General features: G+C 42.5%; 1 protein-coding gene across 21 annotated transcripts in view; it reads right to left on the bottom strand.

Moving 5' to 3' along the window:
* Nucleotides 1-21605, bottom strand: part of NIN (ninein) — a 102768-nt gene that overhangs the window by 50752 nt on the left and 30411 nt on the right. For all 21 annotated transcript variants that reach the window (XR_010943032.1, XR_010943059.1, XM_067736173.1 and 18 more), the window contains 2 exons: nucleotides 20019-20188; nucleotides 1073-1112 (listed from right to left, as the gene is read on the bottom strand). Coding sequence is in view for 19 of the 21 variants with exons in the window: in XM_067736173.1 (XP_067592274.1) it covers nucleotides 1073-1112; nucleotides 20019-20188 (210 nt within the window). In the remaining 2 variants the exon portion in view is untranslated. The remainder of the gene's footprint in view (nucleotides 1-1072; nucleotides 1113-20018; nucleotides 20189-21605) is intronic.

The following is a 21605-nucleotide window of genomic DNA, read 5'->3' as shown; positions in this document are numbered from 1 at the left end:
ATAAATGTTTGCCAGGGCAAGCTATTAATTACTGGTATATTAAGGATAAGTTCTATTTGAAGATTTAAGGATCAAACTACTTATTTAAAAATAAAAATTTATTTATCCTCTATTAAAAGTTCTCACTTCTAGTTAAAATTTACTTCCATATTAGAGATTCTGTAAAGTCATTACTTAAACATGAGCTAATTACTGACAAGATTGTGTGTGCCTGGAAGAACCTCAGAGAGTTGAGAAGAGCATTTAGTGCTACCCCTACTATTAATCAAAGCCATTAAGCCCATCACCGCTGTGTCTTTACAGGTTGGAAACCTAGAGAACGTGTAATTACACTTAAGTACAGTTAATCCAGGGTAGGCTGTGAAGTGGGCTGAGGTTCCGTCAGCTGAACCACAGTGCCATCTGCTGGCCAGAAGATCAACGTGTTTTGATCTATCTTAAATACATCTGAAACTTGTCAAGGGATACATTTTTTTAAACATAAACTTATTTATTTATTTTGGCTGCGTTGGGTCTTCGTTGCTGCGCGCGGGCTTTCTCTAGTTGTGGCGAGCGGGGTCCCCACTGCAGTGGCTTCTCTTGTTGCGGAGCACGGGCTCTAGAGCGCAGGCTCAGTAGCCGTGGCGCACGGGCTTAGTTGCTCCGCGGCATGTGGGATCTTCCCGGACCAGGGCTCGAACCCGTGTCCCCTGCACTGGCAGGCGGATTCTTAACCACTGCGCCACCAGGGAAGCCCTGTCAAGGGATACATTTTAATAGGTAACTATTTAGTTTTGGACTGTTCATAGATTAATGTGAAAGTCTATGTAAGAGAGTAATTAACCCATAAGTGAAATTCTACATCTTAGTTGCCACATCTTGCATGATGCTAAATGCAAGGATTTAAAACTATGAGCTCTCAACTGGGAATGAATTTTTTGTTGCTGTTGTTCTTCAGGTTATTTCTCAGTTGGCCTCCAGCAGGCAAGGTGGTTAGTAAGAAGGCAAGGGATGCAGGAAGGGGATGTGGAGAGTGCCCTGTGAATGGCAGCCCCTCCTTCCCAGGCAGGTCCCACGCACACTCAATTCCTACCTTCTGCTTCATACTCCTCGCTGCGCTGCGTCTTCCAGTTCTAGAGGAGGCAAGAGAAGATGAGTGTGTTTTAGAACTAATTCTGTTCTCCAAGACCCGATCACTCTCTGGCTCTGAAATCATCATCTGAGGGAGTCACATGATTCGGGACCCTTCAGTGCCTTCACAGTTCTGTATTTCACAGTTCTGTATTTCACTCAGAAAGATACTGAAGACAGCACCAGTTCAAAGCGTTCACCAAACTTTGCCACACTAAGCTGAAACCCCAGACTGACAGCACTGAGATAAATTATTCTTGCCACAGAGAGACATTAAAAAGGCTATAATTCAAAATATATTAGCTCACTACAACTCATTCAGATTACAACTGAAAGTCACTAATATACATGGTATATCTATGGAAGGTGAATTGGTGCACAGTGTGATTTTTTACTTGTTTGTGATTACAATTATATCAGGCTACATTTCCCCATAAAGACATATCTCAACCCTGATGGATGGATATGAGGTGTGAGGGTGGGGAGGGAGCAATGGAGGAAATAGCACTCTAGATTTTCTTACTATTGATTCTGGGCAGAATTCAATTGTTTTTACTTTTTTTATTTTTTAACATCTTTATTGGAGTATAATTGCTTTACAATGGTGTGTTAGTTTCTGCTGTATAACAAAGTGAATCAGCTATACGTATACATATATCCCCATATCTCCTCCCTCTTGTGTCTCCCTCCCACCCTCCCTATCCCACCCCTCTAGGTGGTCACAAAGCACCGAGCTGATCTCCCCGTGCTATGTGGCTGCTTCCCACTAGCTATCTGTTTTACATTTGGAAGTGTATATATGTCAATGCTACTCTCTCACTTCGTCCCAGCTCACCCTTCCCCCTCCCCGTGTCCTCAACTCCATTCTCTACATCTGCATCTTTATTCCTGTCCTGCCCCTAGGTTCTTCAGAACCATTTATTTTTTAGGTTCCATATATACGTGTTAGCATACAGTATTTGTTTTTCTCTTTCTGACTCACTTCATTCTGTATGACAAACTCTAGGTCCTTCCACCACACTACAAATAACTCAATTTCATTTCTTTTTATGGGTGAGTAATATTCCATTGTGTATATGTGCCACATGTTCTTTATCCATTCATCTATCGATGGACACTTAGGTTGCTTCCATATCCTGGCTATTGTAAATAGAGCTGCAAAGAACATTGTGGTACATGACTTTTTTGGATTATGGTTTTCTCACAGTATATGCCCAGTAGTGGGATTGCTGGGTCATATAGTAGTTTTATTTTTAGTTTCTTAAGGAACCTCCATACTGTTCTCCATAGTGGCTGTATCAATTTACATTCCCACCAGCAGTGCAAGAGGGTTCCCTTTTCTCCACACCCTCTCCAGCATTTACTGTTTGTAGATTTTTTGATGATGGCCATTCTGACTGGTGTGAGGTGATATCTCATTGTAATTTTGATTTGCATTTTTCTAATGATAAGTGATATTGAGCATCCTTTCATGTGTTTGTTGGCATTCTGTATATCTTCTTTGGAGAAATGTCTGTTTAGGTCTTCTGCCCATTTTCGGATTAGGTTGTTTGTTTTTTTGATATTGAGCTGCATGAGCTGCTTGTATATTTTGGAGATTAATGCTTTGTCAGTTGCTTCATTTGCAAATATTTTCTCCCATTCTGAGGACTGTCTTTTCGTCTTGTTTATGGTTTCCTTGCTGTGCAAAAGCTTTTAAGTTTCATTACGTCCCGTTTGTTTATCTTTGTTTTTATTTCCATTTCTCTAGGAGGATCTTGCTGTGATTTATATCAAAGAATGTTCTGCCTATGTTTTCCTTTAAGAGTTTAATAGTGTCTGGCCTTACACTTAGGTCTTTAATCCATTTTGAGTTTACTGTTTGTGTATGGTGTTAGGGAGTGTTCTAATATCATTCTTTTACATGTAGCTGTCCAGTTTTCCCAGCACCACTTATTGAAGAGGCTGTCTTTCCTCCATTGTATATTCTTGCCTCCTTTATCAAAGATAAGGTGACCATACGTGTGTAGGTTTATCTCTGGGCTTTCTAACCTTTTCCACTGATCTGTATTTCTTTTTTTTTTTTTGCCAGTACCATACTGTCTTGATTATGGTAGCTTTGTAGTATAGTCTGAAGTCAGGGAGTCTGACTTCTCCAGCTCTGTTTTTCTTTCTCAAGATTGCTTTGGCTATTTGGGGTCTTCTGTGTTTCCATACAAATTGTGCCGTTTTTTGTTCTACTTCTGTGAAAAATGCCATTGGTAGTTTGATAGGAATTGCACTGAATCTGTAGATTGCTTTGGGTAGTATAGTCATTTTCACAATGTTGATTCTTCCAATCCAAGAACATGGTATATCTCTCCATCTGTTTGTATCATCTTTAATTTCTTTCTTCAGTGTCTTATAGTTTTGCGCATACAGGTCTTTTGTCTCCTTAGGTAGGTTTATTCCTAGGTATTTTATTCTGTTTGTTGCAATGGTAAATAAGAGTGTTTCCTTAATTTCTCTTTCAGATTTTTCATCATTACTGTATAGAAATGCAAGAGATTTCTGTGCATTAATTTTGCATCCTGCAACTCTACCACACTCATTGATTAGCTCTAGTAGTTTTCTGGTAGCATCTTTAGGATTCTCTATGTACAGTATCATGTCATCTGCAAAGAGTGACAGTTTTACTTCTTCTTTTCCAATCTGGATTCCTTTTATTTCTTTTTCTTCTCTGATTGTTGGGGCTAAAATTTCCAAAACTATGCTGAATAATAGTGGTGAGAGTGGGCAACCTTGTCTTGTTCCTGATCTTAGAGGAAATGGTTTCAGTTTTTCACCACTGAGAACAATGTTGGCTGTGGGTTTGTCATATATGGCCTTTATTATGCTGAGGTAAGTTCCCTCTATGCCTACTTTCTGGAGGGTTTTTATCATAAATGGGTGTTGAATTTTGTCAAAAGCTTTTCTGCATCTATTGAGATGATTATATTGTTTTTCACCTTCAATTTGTTAATATGGTGTGTCACATTGATTGATTTGCATATACTGAAGAATCCTGCATTCCTGGGATAAACCTCACTTGATCATGGTGTATGATCCTTTTAATGTGCTGTTGGATTCTGTTTGCTAGTATTTTGCTGAGGATTTTTGCATCTATGTTCATCAGTGATACTGGCCTGTAGTTTTCTTTCTTTGTGACATCTTTGTCTGGTTTTGGTATCAGGGTGATGGTGGCTTCGTAGAATGAGTTTGGGAGTATTCCTCCCTCTGCTATATTTTGGACGAGTTTTAGAAGGATAGGTTTTAGCTCTTCTCTAAATGTTTGATAGAATGCGCCTGTGAACCCATCTGACCCTGGATTTTTGTTTGTTGGAAGATTTTTAATCACAGTTTCAATTTCAGTGCTTCTGATTGGTCTGTTTATATTTTCTATTTCTTCCTGGTTCTGTCTCGGAAGGTTGTGCTTTTCTAAGAATTTGTCCATTTCTTCCAGGTTGTCCATTTTATTGGCATACAGTTGCTTGTAGTAATCTCTCATGATCCTTTGTATTTCTGCAGTGTCAGGTGTTACTTCTCCTTTTTCATTTCTAATTCTATTGGTTTGAGTCTTCGCCCTTTTTTTTCTTAATGAGTCTGGCTAATGGTTTATCAATTTTGTTTATCTTCTTAAAGAACTAGCTTTTAGTTTTACTGATCTTTGCTATTGTTTTTTCGTTTCTTTTTCATTTATTTCTAATCTGATCTTTATGATTTCTTTCCTTCTGGTAACTCTGGGTTTTCTTTTGTTCTTCTTTCTCTAATTGCTTTAGGTTTAAAGTCAGGCCATTTATTTGAGACGTTTCTTGTTTCTTGAGATAGGACTGTATTGCTATAAACTTCCCTCTTAGTACTGTTTTTGCTGCATCCCATAGGTTTTGGGTTGTCGTGTCTCCATTGTCATTTGTTTCTAGGTATTTTTTGATTTCCTCTTTGATTTCTTCAGTGATCACTTGGTTATTAAGTAGTGTATTGTTTAGCCTCCATGTGTTTGTATTTTTTACAGTTTTTTTCCTGTAATTGATATCTAGTCTCACAGTGTTGTGGTTGGAAAAGATACTTCATACGATTTCAATTTTCTTAAATTTACCAAGGCTTGATTTGTGACCCAAGATATGATCTATCCTGGAGAATGTTCCATGAGCACTTGAGAAGAAAGTGTATTCTGTTGTTTTTCGATGGAATGTCCTATAAATATCAATTAAGTCCATCTTTTTTAATGTATCATTTAAAGCTTGTGTTTCAGGGCTTCCCTCGTGGCGCAGTGGTTGAGAGTCCGCCTGCCGATGCGGGGGACATGGGTTCATGCCCCGGTCTGAAAAGATCCCACATGCCACGGAGTGGCTGGGCCCGTGAGCCATGGCCGCTGAGCCTGCGCTCCGCAACGGGAGAGGCCACAGCAGTGAGAGGCCCATGTACCGCAAAAAAAAAAAAAAAGCTTGTGTTTCCTTATTTATTTTCATTTTGGATGATCTGTCCATTGGTGAAAGTGGGGTGTTAAAGTCCCCTACTATGATTGTGTTCCTGTCAATTTCCCCTTTTATGGCTGTTAGCATTTGCCTTATAAATTGTGGTGCTCCTATGTTGGGTGCATAAATATTTACAATTGTTATATCTTCTTCTTGGATTGATTGATCCCTTGGTCATTATGTAGTGTCCTTTGTCTCCTGTAATAGTCTTTATTTTAAAGTCTATTATGTCTGATATGAGAATTGCTACTCCAGCTTTCTCTTGATTCCCATTTACATGGGATATCTTTTTCCATCCCCTCACTTTCAGTCTGTATGTGTCCCTAGGTCTGAAGTGGGTTTCTTGTAGACAGCATATACACGGGTCTTGTTTTTGTATCCATTCAGCCAGTCTATGTCTTTCGGTTGGAGCATTTATCCATTTACATTCAAGGTAGTTATTCATATGTATGTTCCTATTACCATTTTCTTAATTGTTTTGGGTTTGTTATTGTAGGTCTTTTCCTTCTCTTGTGTTTCCTGCCTAGAGAAGTTCCTTTAGCATTTGTTCTAAAGCTGGTTTCATGGTGCTGAGTTCTCTTAGCTTTTGCTTGTCTGTAAAGGTTTTAATTTCTCCGTTGAATCTGAATGAGATCCTTGCTGGGTAGAGTAATCTTGGTTGTAGATTCTTCCCTTTCATCACTTTAAGTATGTCCTGCCACTCCTTTCTGGCTTGCAGTTTCTGCTGAAAGATCAGTTGTTAACCTTATGAGGATTCCTTTGTATGTTATTTGTTGCTTTTCCCTTGCTGCTTTTAATATTTTTCCTTTGTATTTAATTTTTGATAGTTTGATTAATATGTGTCTTGGCGTGTTTCTCCTTAGATTTATCCTGTATGGGACTCTCTGTGCTTCCTAGACTTGATTAACTATTTCCTTTCCCATATTAGGTAAGTTTTCAACTATAATCTCTTCAAATATTTTCTCAGTCCCTTTTCTTTTCTCTTCTTCTTCTGGGACCCCTATAATTTGAATGTTGATGCGTTTAATGTTGTCCCAGAGGTCTCTGAGACTGTCCTCAATTGTTTTCATTCTTTTTTCTTTATTCTGCTCTGTGGTAGTTATTTCCACTATTTTATCTTCTAGGTCACTTATCCATTCTTTTGCCTCAGTTATTCTGCTATTGATTCCTCCCAGAGAATTTTAAATTTCATTTATTGTGTTGTTCATCATTGTTTGTTTGCTCTTTAGTTTTTCTAGGTCCTTGTTAAACGTTTCTTGTATTTTTTCCATTCCATTTCCAAGATTTTGGATCATCTTTACTATCATTATTCTGAATTCTTTTTCAGGTAGGCTACCTATTTCCTCTTCATTTGTTTGGTCTGGTGGGTTCTTACCCTGCTCCTTCATCTGGTGTGTATTTCTCTGTCTTCTCATTTTGCTTAACTTCCTGTGTTTGGGGTGTCCTTTTCACAGGCTGCAGGTTCGTAGTTCCTGTTGTTTTTAGTGTCTGCCCCCAGTGGGTAAGGCTGGTTCAGTGTGTTGTGTAGGCTTTCTGGTGGAGGGAACTGATGCCTGTGTTCTGGTGGATGAGACTGGATCTTGTATTTCTGGTGGGCAGGACCGCCTCCGGTGGTGTGTTTTGGGGGATCTGTGAATTTATTATGATTTTAGGCAGCCTCTCTGCTAATGGGCTGGGTTGTGTTCCTGTCTTGCTATTGTTTGGCATAGGGTGTCCAGCACTGGAGCTTGCTGGTTGTTGTGTGGAGCTGGGTCTTAGTGTTGAGATGGAGATCTCTGGGAGAGCTTTTGCTGTTTGGTATTACATGGGGCTGGGAGGCCTCTGGTGGACCAATGTCCTGAACTCGGCTCTCCCACCTCAGAGGCTCAGGCCTGACACCCAGCCGGAGCACCAAGACTCTGTCAGCCACTTGGCCAGGTATGTGGGGAGTTTCCTGCCTTTGGGGAAGTCTGAGGTCTTCTGCCAGCATTCAGTAGGTGTTCTGTAGGAGTTGTTCCATGTGTAGATGTATTTATGATGTATTTGTGGGAAGAAAGGTGATCTCCACGTCTTACTCCTCCACCATCTTGAAGGTCCCCTCCTGTTTTTATTTTTAAAGTTTAAGTCAATAAAACCCCACTAATAAAAGCATCCTGTCTGTCCCTCCACATTTATTTCCTCACCCAACAGAGCAAATGACTGAAGTGCTCGTACTACTTTGGCACCCAAAATGGTGAAAATTCAGTATTCAATATATAAGTTGGAAACACCCTAAAATGAAATCCATTCGGTCAGTCCACCTAACACAAATAAAATAGTGGTGTTGGGAAAGTTGGACAGCTACATGTAAATCAATGAAATTAGAACACACCCTCAAACCATCCACAAAAATAAACTGAAAATGGCTTAAAGAGTTAAACATAAAACATGACACCATAAAACTCCTAGAAGAGAGCATAGGCAAAATATTCTCTGACATAAATTGTACCAATGTTTTCTTAGGTCAGTCTCCCAGGGCAATAGAAATGAAAACAAAAATAAACAAATGGGACCTAATCAAACGTACAGGCTTTTGCACAGCAAAGGAAACCATAAAAACAACAACGAAAACAAAAACAAAAATGAAAAGACAACCTATGGAATGAGAGAAAATATTTGCAAATGATGCAACAGACAAGGGCTTAATCTCCAAGATATACAAACAGCTCATACAACTCAACAACAGAAAAACAACCCAATTGAAAAATGGGCTGAAGACCTTAATAGACATTTCTCCAAAGAAGACATGCAGATGGCCAGTAGACACATGAAAAGATGCACACCATCGCTAATTATTAGAGAAATGGAAATCAAAACTACAATGACCACCTCACACCAGTCAGAATGGCCATCATTAAAAAGTCTACACATAACAAATGCTAGAGAGAGTGTGGAGAAAAGAGAACACTCCTACACTATTGGTGGGAATGTAAGCTGGTGCAGCCACTATGGAAAACAGTGTGGAGGTTCCTCAGAAAACTAAAAATAGAATTACTATATGATCCAGCAATCCCACTCCTGGGCATATACCTAGACAAAACTATAATTCAAAAAGGTACATGCACCCTTATGTTCATAGCAGCACTATTCACAATAGCCAAAACATGAAAACAACCAAAATGTCCATTGACAGATGAATGGATAAAGAAGATGTGGTACATATATACAATGGAATACTACTCGGCCATAAAAAAGGGGGAGGGAAGGATTGGGAGTTTGGGATTAGCAGATGTAAACTATTATATATAGGATGGATAAACAACAAGGTCCTACTGTATAACACAGGGAACTATATTTAATATCCTGTGATAAACCATAATGGAAAAGAATGTTAAAAAAAGAATGTATGTGTATAACTGAGTCACTTTGCTGTACAGCAGAGATCAGCACAGCATTGTAGGTCAACTATGCTTCAATTAAAAAAAAAATAATAAAGTTTTAAAGAAAACAAAAAAAATAGGTTTCTATCATCTAAGAACCATCAAGATACAACCTACCAAATTACTAGTAGGGGATGATTTTTAACAGCACAAGCTGACATGAGAAATGGCAGGAGAATATGCATCACTGGACAAGCCCCTGCTGGGATACACAGCTGGAAAAATGCAAACACATACCTTCAAAAAATCCTTGGTAAGAAAGCAACAAGGTTATATTGCTACAGAAAAGTTTATTTCTTATATTTGCTCACCTACTTCTTGATTCATTTGAAACTAGTGAGCAATTAATTAGTTCAAAGGAGCAAGAGGCTCCAATATACTGTTTCCAACATCTCATGAGTTTATGCAACTGGGTGCCTCATCTGATCCACTCTTCCCGGATGCCCTCTTGCCCTGATTCTCACCTCTTAACTAGTAAGAAATCGAGGGTGGAAGCCAGACTGCCTGGCTCTGAATCCTGGCTTACTTACTGGGTTAAGCTTGGATAAGTTTCTTAACCTCTTTTGCCTCAGCTTCTCCATCTATAAAATGGGAATAAAGCAGTACATATTTCACAGAGCTGGGTAAAATGTTTAGAATTGTGCCTGGCACCTAATAAGCACTATAAATTTTGATATTATTTTTCTTGGACACATGTTTATGTAGTATATATTAAGTTTATATTTGCAGGTTTTTTTCATTACCATGTTCAAACTTAAAGCATTAATTTGAGTGACGCTGGGGAGTACCAGTTATTTATATAAATTTGTAAGAAAAGTGCCAAGTATCCAGCAGATATGCAAAGAATACAGACAGACAATTCACATAAGAGGCAACACAATTAAACAGATATGGGGAAAGGTTCATTTCAATAGCAATCAAAGAAGTATAAATTAAAACCAAGGAATCTTTTTGTTCCCATTAAATTAGCAAAGTATTTAAGAATATAACTCCTATTACCAACAAGGTTATGATTTAAAATAGGCCTGTTTATGTTACTGGTAACAATGTAAATGGATATTACCCTTTTAGTAAAGAAAATGGCTTTATGTATCAAAAGTCATGAAAATGTTCATGCTCTTTGATCCAGTTTCATATGATTTCTGATGGCAATAAAATCAAAGAAAGAAAAAAAGTGTATATATAAATATGTACATTTAGCACTTTTTGTAAAAGTACAGTACTGAAAACAATTTAATATTCAACAATGGGGCATAAAGTATAATGATACGTCATAATGTAGTCGATGAAAGTATAATTATAAAACCATGTAGGAGCATGAAAAACATGAAATGTTAAATGAAAGACCACAACAAAAATGTCATCAACACTATGATGGAAAAAAATATTTATACAATTAGACAAAGACTGGAAGGAAACAGAGACAATAAATATATATATATATACTTGGTTGAGGGAATATGGGAAACCATTTTATTTCCTTTACTGTTATAAATGTTGTTTATACCATATAAATAGGTACAACTTCACTATTTCTTTTGCCCACCTGCCCCTGAATTCTCACTAAATGAATTCCCTGTGACCTGGGGGTGGGGACAAAGGGAAACTTCTGTCCCCTTGGTATGTACCACTCTGCTAGTCAGCCACGTCCTCCTGTACTGTGACCTGTGATGGAGAGACCATGCCTGGTGGGAGGTCCAGGCACTTTCAGGAGGGTGAAAGCTGCTCTGTGCCAATGCCTCCTAAACTTAGCAGAGTGTGGGAAGATCAAGGACACTCGTCTGAGACCTGCCTTAGGGACTGTGACCACAGCCATCCAAAGAGGTATTCTTCAGACAGCCTAACCCAATGGCGTCAGGTACAGCAGTTTAAGTGATTTCACACGAACTCTTAGGGCAAGTAGTGGCAAGGTAAGGGATAACTTATTTTAACATCTCCAAGGGTAACGATTTCCCAAGCATTTCTCCATGGCCCTGTGTAAGAAGCCTAGATCCAGCTAAGACCAGCCCTGCTAGAAGGAGAAGCAAGCTTATGCTAAGGGCTACATTTTCATTCCAAGACCACTTCAACCGGAGATTGAGTTTGCCACCCAGATGTTTTGCTATGCTTCTTCCCCATCTCCCCCAAGGGCCTATTCCTTTAAGAAGGGGTAAGCACATGGTGGCTGAATGTTTGTTATTAAATTGCATTTTCGGTGGGATAGGGGGTGGGTGGGAGCAGATTCAATTCACTCACAGCTCTTTTATTTTCATTCTCACTGCCTGGGGCCAGTAGTTCCAATTAAAAAGCAGGGGGAGAGGGAAGGGAAGGCAGGTTAGAAGGTTGGGGGGGGGCGGGGGGGGGGATTTGATCATTCGGCTACTGGAACACCACCAATAAAAGGAGGCATCACTCTGGAACAAGGTCTTTTAATTGCTGAGGGTTTACCCAGCACAGTGAAAGCCTGGCAGGTGGCCTCTAGACACAGATCAGCCATGAGTACTGGAAGGGGGGTGATCACGAACATCTCTGGAAAAGTGGGAGAGGAAGGGGGTGGCAATTGCTGGGATGTGTTCTCCATACTGTTCATAAAAGGAGAGTAAAAGGAGTTTCAACTTCTTCCTTTGAAATCTTATGTAGCCTCTCACTGGAGAAAGAATGGATATGAATAAGTTTTTAAAAATCATTCAGCAATTCCTGACTCTGGAGGCAAAATGGTAGCCGGGGGAGATTGCTGGGGTTAAGTCTGGCCCTGCCACTTTATGTGACCCCTCGACACCTTACTTCATCTGCAAAGTGGGAGTGACCCGTCTGATAGGGACACGGAGGCATATGCCTGGCTCTTAGGAAATGTTAGCTCTTGTTATTATTTCAGCCAGAACAATGACGTGGTTAAGGGTTTAGACTCCAGAGCCGGACTCTTCACTTACTGGCTGTGCAAGCTTGGGCAAGTTACTTAATCCCTGTGTGCCTCAGTTTCCTCGGGGGTAAGTGAATAATACGTACCTACGAGGGTGTGCTAGTATTTGGAAAGCACTTGAAACAGTGCCTGCTGCGAATTAAGTGCTGTCTGTTAAGTAAATAAATTTTATAATTACTATTCCTACTACCTGGGTGTTCAACACTAGGACAAGGGCAGAGGAAAGAAACAGCAGACAGACCAGTGCCAGCTTTAAGAACAAACCCAGAAGAAACTCTGTAGAAACTCCAGCTTTGAGTGTGTTAGTTCTGATGAAGCAATCAACTGTTGATTCAACGTAGGAGCAGGGCCTCCCCTGGGGCCCTCCGCACTGTGGACAGTGTCCCCTGGGTGGCCACATCTGTCAGGGCCCACCATGCTATGTGTGCTGGCCAACAGGCCCCATGAGAGCGGACAGAGGGGAGACGGTCAGAGGTTGCCCGGTCCTAAAAAGGCTGCTGCAGAAAGAAGTGCCCAGCACCGCCAGGTAGGCTGACAAAGGGAGTGCCACATACCGCCGCCGTGGGCTGCGCGTCTCAGTAACGCTGGCCACTGTGGTCAACTCTCGGGCTGTTCTACAGCTGGACAAGGGTGCCCTGCACCTGTGGGCTGCACTGCTTTCAGGAATGCTTTCTTTGGAGGGACACCTGCTTCACTGGACGGTGGAACAGATGGCCCGAGCCTCTTGGATCCCGGGGCTTCCAGCCCCGAGGCCGGGCCAGCATCTGCAGACTGCGGGTCTGGTGCAGCCCCTTCCCACAAGAGCCCAACCGCAGACCCACCAGCCATCTGCTCCGGCGCAGACCTTTGTGCCCCTCAGAATGTTCGGCTAATTAAAGCGATTACGGGGGGCGCACACGGGGCTATTCTTTCCCAGCAGAGGTTGCTGAACTGATCTCAGCAGCCTTAAGCAGATTTTTTTTTTTTTTGTAAAAGGGAAAGTCTTGCAAGCCCAGAGAGAAGAGAAATTTATTAAAGCAACAAAGCTCCCGCAGCACACTGAGCCCTGGTGTCCATTTTACAAGAGCAGCGCACTTAAGTAAGCACAGGAAGTCTCTGCAGAAAAACAGGATCCGTTTAGGAGATACTTACGATGGAAACCTTAGGACTTTTAAAAACACAGCATCTATCTCATAGTTAACTAACAATCCTAAATACTGATAAAGCCCGTGCTCTGGGCAGGGAAGCTAAGTGCACCCAGCAAGGCTGGCTACTGTTTCTGCAGCGACACGCTTCTTAGGACTTCATCTCCCCCTCTCCCGCATGTGAAGGAAGGCAACGGGGCGATGAAAGGGGGCCTGACAGCCCCGCTCCCAATCTCTCTATTCTGAACCCAGGGACAAGCTGCTCAGTTGCAGGGCTGTCATGACTAGAATGCAAATCAGTTCCTTTATCTTTAAAAGCAGTTAAGAGCTACAAGTAAGTGTTGGGGATAACAAGAATCGATGTATGACTTTTAAGTGCACACACATTTAGATGAGTCCCGCTACGGTGCCAAACAGCCTTCAGTACCGCCAGTGTGAAGAAATGCTGAATTTCAAGAAATCTGAGCCTTAAGCCTCTTCTACCAAGGTTGGGGACTGGTTTTGTTTCACTGGATTTTAAAGTCCTTAAAGGAAAGGGATTCTTTCATACATCTGCTTGTGGTATCCTGCTTATCAGAGTTGCTCTCAACAGATAGTGAATACTGCTCTCCTATTTGAAAAATACTTAATGGTATAGTTGGAAAATGTTACTATTATCATTAAAATTAACTTGTTCACTTTTGATGTGTTGTCGATTTTATTTTCTAGTTGGAAAATAAATACTAGAAATTGTTGACCTGCAAGGAGGTGAGAATGAGGGCTAGACTCCAAGGGAACTTCCTCTGGGGCCAAGACAGGAGGACTTAGCAGAACAGCAAAGGCTGAAAGTCTGAAAGCTGAATCTGTGTTAGAATGAAAACATCTTATTAGCTTTGAAGGGGCTTCTTTATATCACTTTCAAGTGATTTATAGTTGCTTCTTGAATGAGTGTTTCATCTCTGAGAATAGCCAGAGATGATCTAATAATACTCAAGAAATATAAAGGGAAACACTGGAATTCCATTAATAAAAAACCTATCCTGATGATGTCATATTATTTGATGGAAACAAATGGCATCAGTAATGAAATTGCTTACTTTGTCAAGGACTAGAACAAAAAATGTAACGGGCGAGTAATTGGAAAATAGGTGCATTTCAACTACAAAAGCTCTTAGAAAAACTTCTCTCAGTCATTAAGAAGTTTGCGCCAGAATGAAATCTTTACTCTATACAATGTAAATGAATAATTTATGAAGTTCAACCGCAAAGTTATGCATATATGAAAATGGAAATAAGGGGGACACAAGTCAGTTTCGCACTTCTGGAAGAAGATTGATTTTATGGAGGGCAGTAAAATCAGTTTGGGGGTTCTTTGTGTTTCTGTTTTTGTTTTTAAATAATGACCACTCATCCTCCTACCCTCACAGTCCGACACAAGGGCTTGGTTTGCTTGTCCATTCTCCGCTGAATGAAGCAATTGGCTTTAACTTTTCTCTCAGGTCCTCACTTAAACTGCATGGTTTTGGCTTACACTACTATTGTCTACAGTTGAAGAAATCATTGTTTAAAGCCTCTGGCTCTTGATAAGAATCTTACTAGACCCAATTTATTCCCTGTGGAGGAAAACAGTTAACAAGGTATCCCCTGTTTTGAACAAGGGCAGAAAGCAAAGTGGCCCTGCCCCAATTGTATTCATTGTCAACCTTTCCTACCACGTCTGAGTAATACAGAATAAAACCAAGAATTAGTTTTGTTTTTGTCCCCGACTTCCAGCTACCCTTAGAAGAAACCCTTATAAAATTCAAGGTCAGTTCAGTAGCCACTGCATATATGGGGGGCGGGAATATATACTCTTCAGAATCTAAAAACTCCAGAATGTGCCCTTTGTTAGTCTGGATTAATCCAGAATAGAATGTCTAACTGAATTGCCTTGAGTGAAAATGATCCCACAAACAAAGAAAAATCACCACTTTCCTTTCAATACCACCCCAGATGAGAGGTCAGACTCCCAAGGGATCCATTTGCCAGGTAAACACAGTAAATTGGAAGGTGAATGCACATTTCAGCCAGACAGTGGAACCCACCTGTCACTTGTGAACTAGCACATTTTGCTTCGGGGTTTCTAAATGAAATTCTGAAACACACATATTAGTGCTGAAAATTTAGCAAGATTACAGTGGTCTTTCCCTGTACAAAGGCTTTATGGCCTTGTAAAGTAAACTTGGTAGGGGAGACACACTTAATAGTTATGTTAGATATTTTCTGGTTCATCAGGAAAGAAACTGACTGAATAAAGACGGGGGGAGGGGAGGGTGGAGATGATTAAAATGTTTACAATTTATGTTAGGGCTTTAACATGCAGACTGAAACAAAAGTCGAACACAACCACCTAACAAGGTTAAGACTTATATATTCTATTCAGCGGATGAGGCCAAAGCGTGAAGCACTTGCGATCCCACAGTCACAACATGGGTTCTCACCCAAGCCATCACAATGGTGCACCATGAATGGTCATGGGGGGAGTTCCAAACTGCTGTAACTAAAGAAGACTGGATACTCACATGGAACTTACGTTAAAAATTTAGGTGCTTGAAAGCAACCTCTACAATAGCATCACTCTTACTTGCCTGCATTTCTGTTTTCTTGGATGAGGCAGAAATGGTGGAGTTACAAGTAGACTACAGAGAATCATGACTACTGAGAATTACCTATAAATTTATTGTACATGGGCTTCCCTGGTGGCACAGTGGTTAAGAATCTGCCTGACAATGCAGGGACATGGGTTCGAGCCCTGGTCCGGGAAGATCCCACATGCCGCGGAGCAACTAAGCCCGTGTACCACAACTACTGAGCCTGCGCTCTAGAGCTCGCGAGCCACAACTACTGAGCCCACGTGCCACAACTACTGAAGCCCGGGAGCCTAGAGCCCATGCTCTGCAACAAGAGAAGCCACCGCAATAAGAAGCCCATGCACCGCAACGAAGAGTAGCCCCTGCTCGCCACAACTAGAGGAAGCCCGTGCACATCAACGAAGGCCCAACACAGCCCAAAATAAAATAAATAAATAAAAATTTTTTGTACATGTGGGAGAAGGCCTTCCAAACAAGGATGCATAAAGAACATCGTGAACCACTAGTCCAGGAGCCTAGGAATGAAATGTCCACTCTTAGCAATTCCCCAACTCTTGAACAACCCCAGAGGGAAGCAGGGAAGGGATTACTCTTTTATCCCTTCAGATGACTGTCTGCTCACATATCCCTACAGGATGAGTTCCTAGAAGGAAGCGAGCCACCCTGAGGACAGCTTGTATAGGTGGCTTGTGACACCATTCCATTGCACTGCACCCCTCCCAAGTCCTCAGATACATGAGATAATTACTTGATTCATCTTAGGGCTGAAATTAGTCTCCTGTTGGGTAGCAACAGCCAGACTTCTCCACAGACCTTCTGACAACAGATTCAGGTTCTTTGGTCTTCAGGAAAAATGAGGCCTGTCTGAGGACAGGAGAAACTGCAGTCTCAGGGCAAGCTAGGAACCCCTAAGCCAGGACCCAGGAGTCAAAAGAAACCCACAATCAAACCAAGAAGGCTTGTCTCCAGCTCCCCATCTCACTACTCCTCATGAAATATTCATGTCATGGGAGACCCAGCCCCCTCCCACCTTCAATACTGCCCAGCAGCACTGAGATGAGGTATGAGTCCCTGATCACAAACACACCCAAGGAAGAAATTCTTTTTTTTCTTTTTTTTGCGGTACGCGGGCCTCTCACTGTTGCGGCCTCTCCCGTTGCGGAGCGCAGGCTCAGCGGCCACGGCTCACGGGCCCAGCCGCTCCGCGGTACGTGGGATCTTCCCGGACCGGGGCACGAACCCGTGTCCCCTGCATTGGCAGGCAGACTCTCAACCACTGCGCCACCAGGGAAGCCCAAGGAAGAAATTCTTAACACCCATGGGCAGGAGACAAATGGGCCTGAAGCAACCAAAAGGGAGAAAAAAAGCCAGAAGTTCAATAAAGAACTCCTGACAGGTTCTGAACTCCTTGTAAGTTAAGAACAAATAAATCCCACAGTTCATTGAGAATCTTGCTCTCCTCATCTTCCCCACCTGAGGGCCACTCTAGAATAGGGAAGATGACCTGGCACTCCGCTGAGCCCTAGGCAGCTTCTGTAGAAGGGAGGAGGGTTTCTACGGCAAGGCCATGCTGCCCAGAGCGTGAACTGTGTTGGCCAACTGAGTGGCCCTCAACCGCTGAGGCTACTGCAGAAACTGGCCAGGAAACAGGAGCGCTATCTTGACACAACAGGATGCAACAAGACCGACGCTGAAGAAACTATGCCACAGCCCGTGAGGGCAGCGCATGTGACCCATGGCCATGGTTACTGCATGAAGCTGGGGCTGGCCCTTCTTACTGCCCAGAGGAACATCAAAAACATCACACATGGGTCTATTAACTTTGTAAAATGATGAATCAACTTGAAAACTGACAGGCTCCATTCAGCTAGCAAAACACTTCATTTTTAGGCAAGAAAGCAGCTGGATGAACTTTGGTTTGAGTCCACTTTCAGCAATTAAAAAAAGGGGGGGAGGTAAAAATGTGTTATGTGATTCTACTAGAGGCTTTCTGGTTGGGATATAACAGACTCTCAAAGTCAAGTCAGTAGAGTCCTTGGGGAGAGCAGACACAGAGATAAATGACTCTCTACAGCACTCTATTTGCTCTCTATTGATGGTGGGTCGTTACATTAAAGCTTCTGTGGCTAGTGTCAAAAGGTCACACTTGGGCTTCCCTGGTGGCGCAGTGGTTGAGAGTCCGCCTGCCGATGCAGGGGACATGGGTTCGTGCCCCGGTCCGCGGGGATCCCACGTGCCGCGGAGCGCCTGGGCCCGTGAGCCATGGCCGCTGAGCCTGCGCATCCGGAGCCTGTGCTCCGCAACGGGAGAGGCCACAACAGTGAGAGGCCCGCGTACCGCAAAAAAAAAAAAAAAGGTCACGCCTAAGAGGTTTCTGGAGGAGTTAGGGAAGCTGAAGTTCATTGGGGGTGAAATGATTCTCCCAACATACCCTCTCACTAAGACAAAAGCAGCAAGATTTTGCCCAGACTCAGGCCTCAACCCTTCATTTTATTTACACATAAAACCAAAGCCTCACTTTTTAAACAGTACATCTCCCTGGAAATCAGTAAATAAGATTAAATAAGGATAAAAGAAATATCCTGCCAGCAACAAAATCAGCTCTGCCCAAGAAGATTTCTGAGTATCCCCAGGTGGTAACTAGAAACTCTCTTCTCAAAAAAACAAGCAACCATTTAATTTGTGAGCACCAAGTAACAGTGCCTCAGGTATTGAAAATAGTTGGAGAAAGGAGATACTAGACTTAAAGGTGTTTTCTGTATAAGAAAAGCTTCCCCCGTAAAGTGTTGAGACCTATTTTAACCATTTTTTTCACAGAGAAATGTCTCAGATACATTCCACACTCTTTAGGGTTATGAAACAGATTTAATGTTATAAAATGATACCCTTCCTGATAGCAAGATATTATGAACACTGCAATAACTGAAGTATGCAAATTACTTGCCTCCCTGAAATAGTACAAATAACACTTTTGTGCATGTGAGTCTATGTGTTTTCTGGGGAAAGGGCCCTACCTAAATTCTCAAAGGGACCCAAGAAAGGGTCTCAAACCGACTGAACCAAGATGGGAAGTAGCCTCTGCCCCAGACCCATTGGTCCCCAGTGCTGTGATGTTCTAGGCAATGTTTTCCTTTTTGCTTCTCATGGTCTTTCTGTTTTCAGCTGTCACTTCTCACCCGCACCACTCACACCATTTTTGTGGTTTCTGTCTCCCTTCTCCCCTCTAGCTGCTTTTCTTCCTCTCTTCTCACTCACATTTCTGCCAGTGCTCCTTTACTTCTATTGTGAGGATAGGTATCACTGGATTTTAAAAAAAAAGGTGATCTGATCAGCAGACCAGTCACGTGTCTTCTAACTCGCAGTACTTGTGGTTGTTTTCATTTTTGCTCAATACTTGAGCCCTTTCCAGTTACCTTTGAGTTTGTGGGGTTTGTAGGTATCTTTGGGTTTGTGAAGATGCCAGATGTCTGACTGCTGGGGACATTACTGGAGCAAGCTTCTTGTAGATTTCAGCAAGCTGAACATGGACTTGAGACAGCAACAAACACTCATTCCCCCCCATCAACCTACGATCTAAAGACTACTTTAAGAAACTTGAGGCACTTTGTCTCCTTCCCAGCTTATTATGAGCATCTGAAGTATCTGCATCCCCAGTCTAAGCTGGGATTTACAAGAAATATTTAGAGCTTGCTCAGCATGGCACCTTCAATCATGTTCTATAAATGGTATGCTGGTAAATGAGCCGTAAAGAAACAAGAAAATGTCACTGCTTCTCCTTAATTGGTAGATTATAGCACCATGTCAAATGGAAAGAAGGGAGATGAGGGAGGCAGGGTAATCTCTGACTGCTAGGGAGCCAGACATGCCAGGTGGGACAGAACCACTAAGAACCCTGGTAACTGCCGGGCACTGCGACAAGGATGAAGTTGCAGAGCTGCTTCGTCCCACCACAGAAGACAAGATGCTGGCTCTTGAAATGCCTAACCACACTGCCTTCATTGCTTACCTGTCACGGCGGCTGTCTTATAGTCTGCGGGGAAGGAGCTGGTTAGCTTTTTACATAACTAAAAATAACAGTGCTGTGGAGGAGAGAGATATTCCCAAGAAGAGCTAGAAGTGGCAGACCTCAGATAGTATAAGAATAACTGAATTCAAAAATGTATAAACATAAAGCATGCACAGAAAGGTCAGCTCTCCAGAAGTTGAAACAGATGAAACGTATAAACAACAGAAAAAGTAGTCACATATATCCAAAAGGCAAGTAATAAGATCAGCAAGTAGTTGAAAAAAATGGCTGAGAAAAGCCACAAACCCCTCAGTTCTCCTGTCTCTGCACCACTCTGATGTGGCTATCCATGGCTATCCACACCTGTGATCCAGAAGGATGTGCCTGTCCAATTTCTTACCTCACCGCGGTCGCTGGCTGGGATGTGTGAAGGCCTTGCTTCTTCATCGAGTGGCTCAATCACTGTCACCTCTGCAAATTCCTCCACGGATCCTTGAAACTCGGGTAAGGACCTTCGTCCGTAACGCTTCCCACCTCTAACATATTTGGGCTGAGCTTCGAGAGTGCAGTCTGGGCAAGGAGACAAGAGTTGAGGCCACATTACATGACAATCTCAGCCCCTATCTGACACACAGCCTTCGGACACAGCCTCTTATACCAGCCCCAAAATAAACCACCACCGTTTGCCAGTTGCAGTGGACGTGGGCGTATATGAGCCAGTAAGTCAGATGCAGAGCACAGCTTCTAATTCCGAATGATTTATAGCACCCCGAGTATATCTCAGCATGTGGTGGGAGAGATGAGGAGCCAGCAGTGAGGGATTTGTTTAAAACTAGGGAATTAAGATCAGGACAAAGCAAGCGGTCATATGTGTTCTTCTGTTTATTAAGCTCTGTTTTGCAGACAGAGGGAACAGGAGAGGGAAGGATCATACTACCAGAGACATGTTGGAAAATGATGATTAAAAAGAACACCTTATCAGCACTGTAAAGTTAGCATTCATACCAATTAGTCTGGAACACACCCCTCTAGTACCTTAGTGAGTCCTTTGTTAACCATCCCACTTTCTGATCCATCAGACAAGCAGGAAGACAGAACAAAGAAACTGACACAGTGGATCCTAATCAATTAATGACAGCTCACTGTTCATATGAAACTTGTCATCAAGATCTCATTATAAAATTAAAAGCTGTGGAATAAAATAGCAAACGCAAAACTGCATTAAGAAAATAATATATGATGTTCTTTTCTCTTCATGAGCTTTGTGTTGTACAAAATAAAAGGAATGTGTGTAAGGGGAAAGTCATCTCTTGACCCTGAAGGACTTCAGCGTTCAGCAGAACATGTCTCAGGTTCAGCCTTCACCACCACCCCACCATCATCACCACCAACACCACCAACACCACCAACACCATCACCACCACCACCGCCACCACCGCCACCACTGCCACCATCACCACCACCATCAACATCACCATCACCATCACCACCACCATCACCACCACCACTACCACCGCCATCACCACCAAAATCACCATCACCACCACCACCATCACCATTACCACCATCACCACCACCACCACCACAATCACCATCACTACCACCACAATCATCACCACCATCACCACCACCACCACCACAATCACCATCACTACCACCACAATCATCACCACCACCACCACCACCACCACCACCATCATCACCACCATCACCACCACCACCACCACCGCCATCATCACCACCACCACCGCCATCATCACCACCACCAAAATCACCAGCACCAGCACCACCACCACCATCACCACCATCACCATTACCACCATCACCACCACCACCACAATCACCATCACCACCACCACCACCACACCACCATCACCATTACCACCATCACCACCACCATCACCACCACCATTACCACCACCACCACCACACCACCATCACCACCACCACCACCACCATCACCACCATCATCAGCACCACTGCCACC

Source organism: Pseudorca crassidens, chromosome 1 (assembly GCF_039906515.1).
Source record: "Pseudorca crassidens isolate mPseCra1 chromosome 1, mPseCra1.hap1, whole genome shotgun sequence".
Lineage (NCBI taxonomy): Eukaryota > Metazoa > Chordata > Mammalia > Artiodactyla > Delphinidae > Pseudorca > Pseudorca crassidens.
The sequence above is the reverse complement of the archived record's forward strand: the minus strand, read 5'-3'. Positions and strand labels throughout refer to the sequence as shown.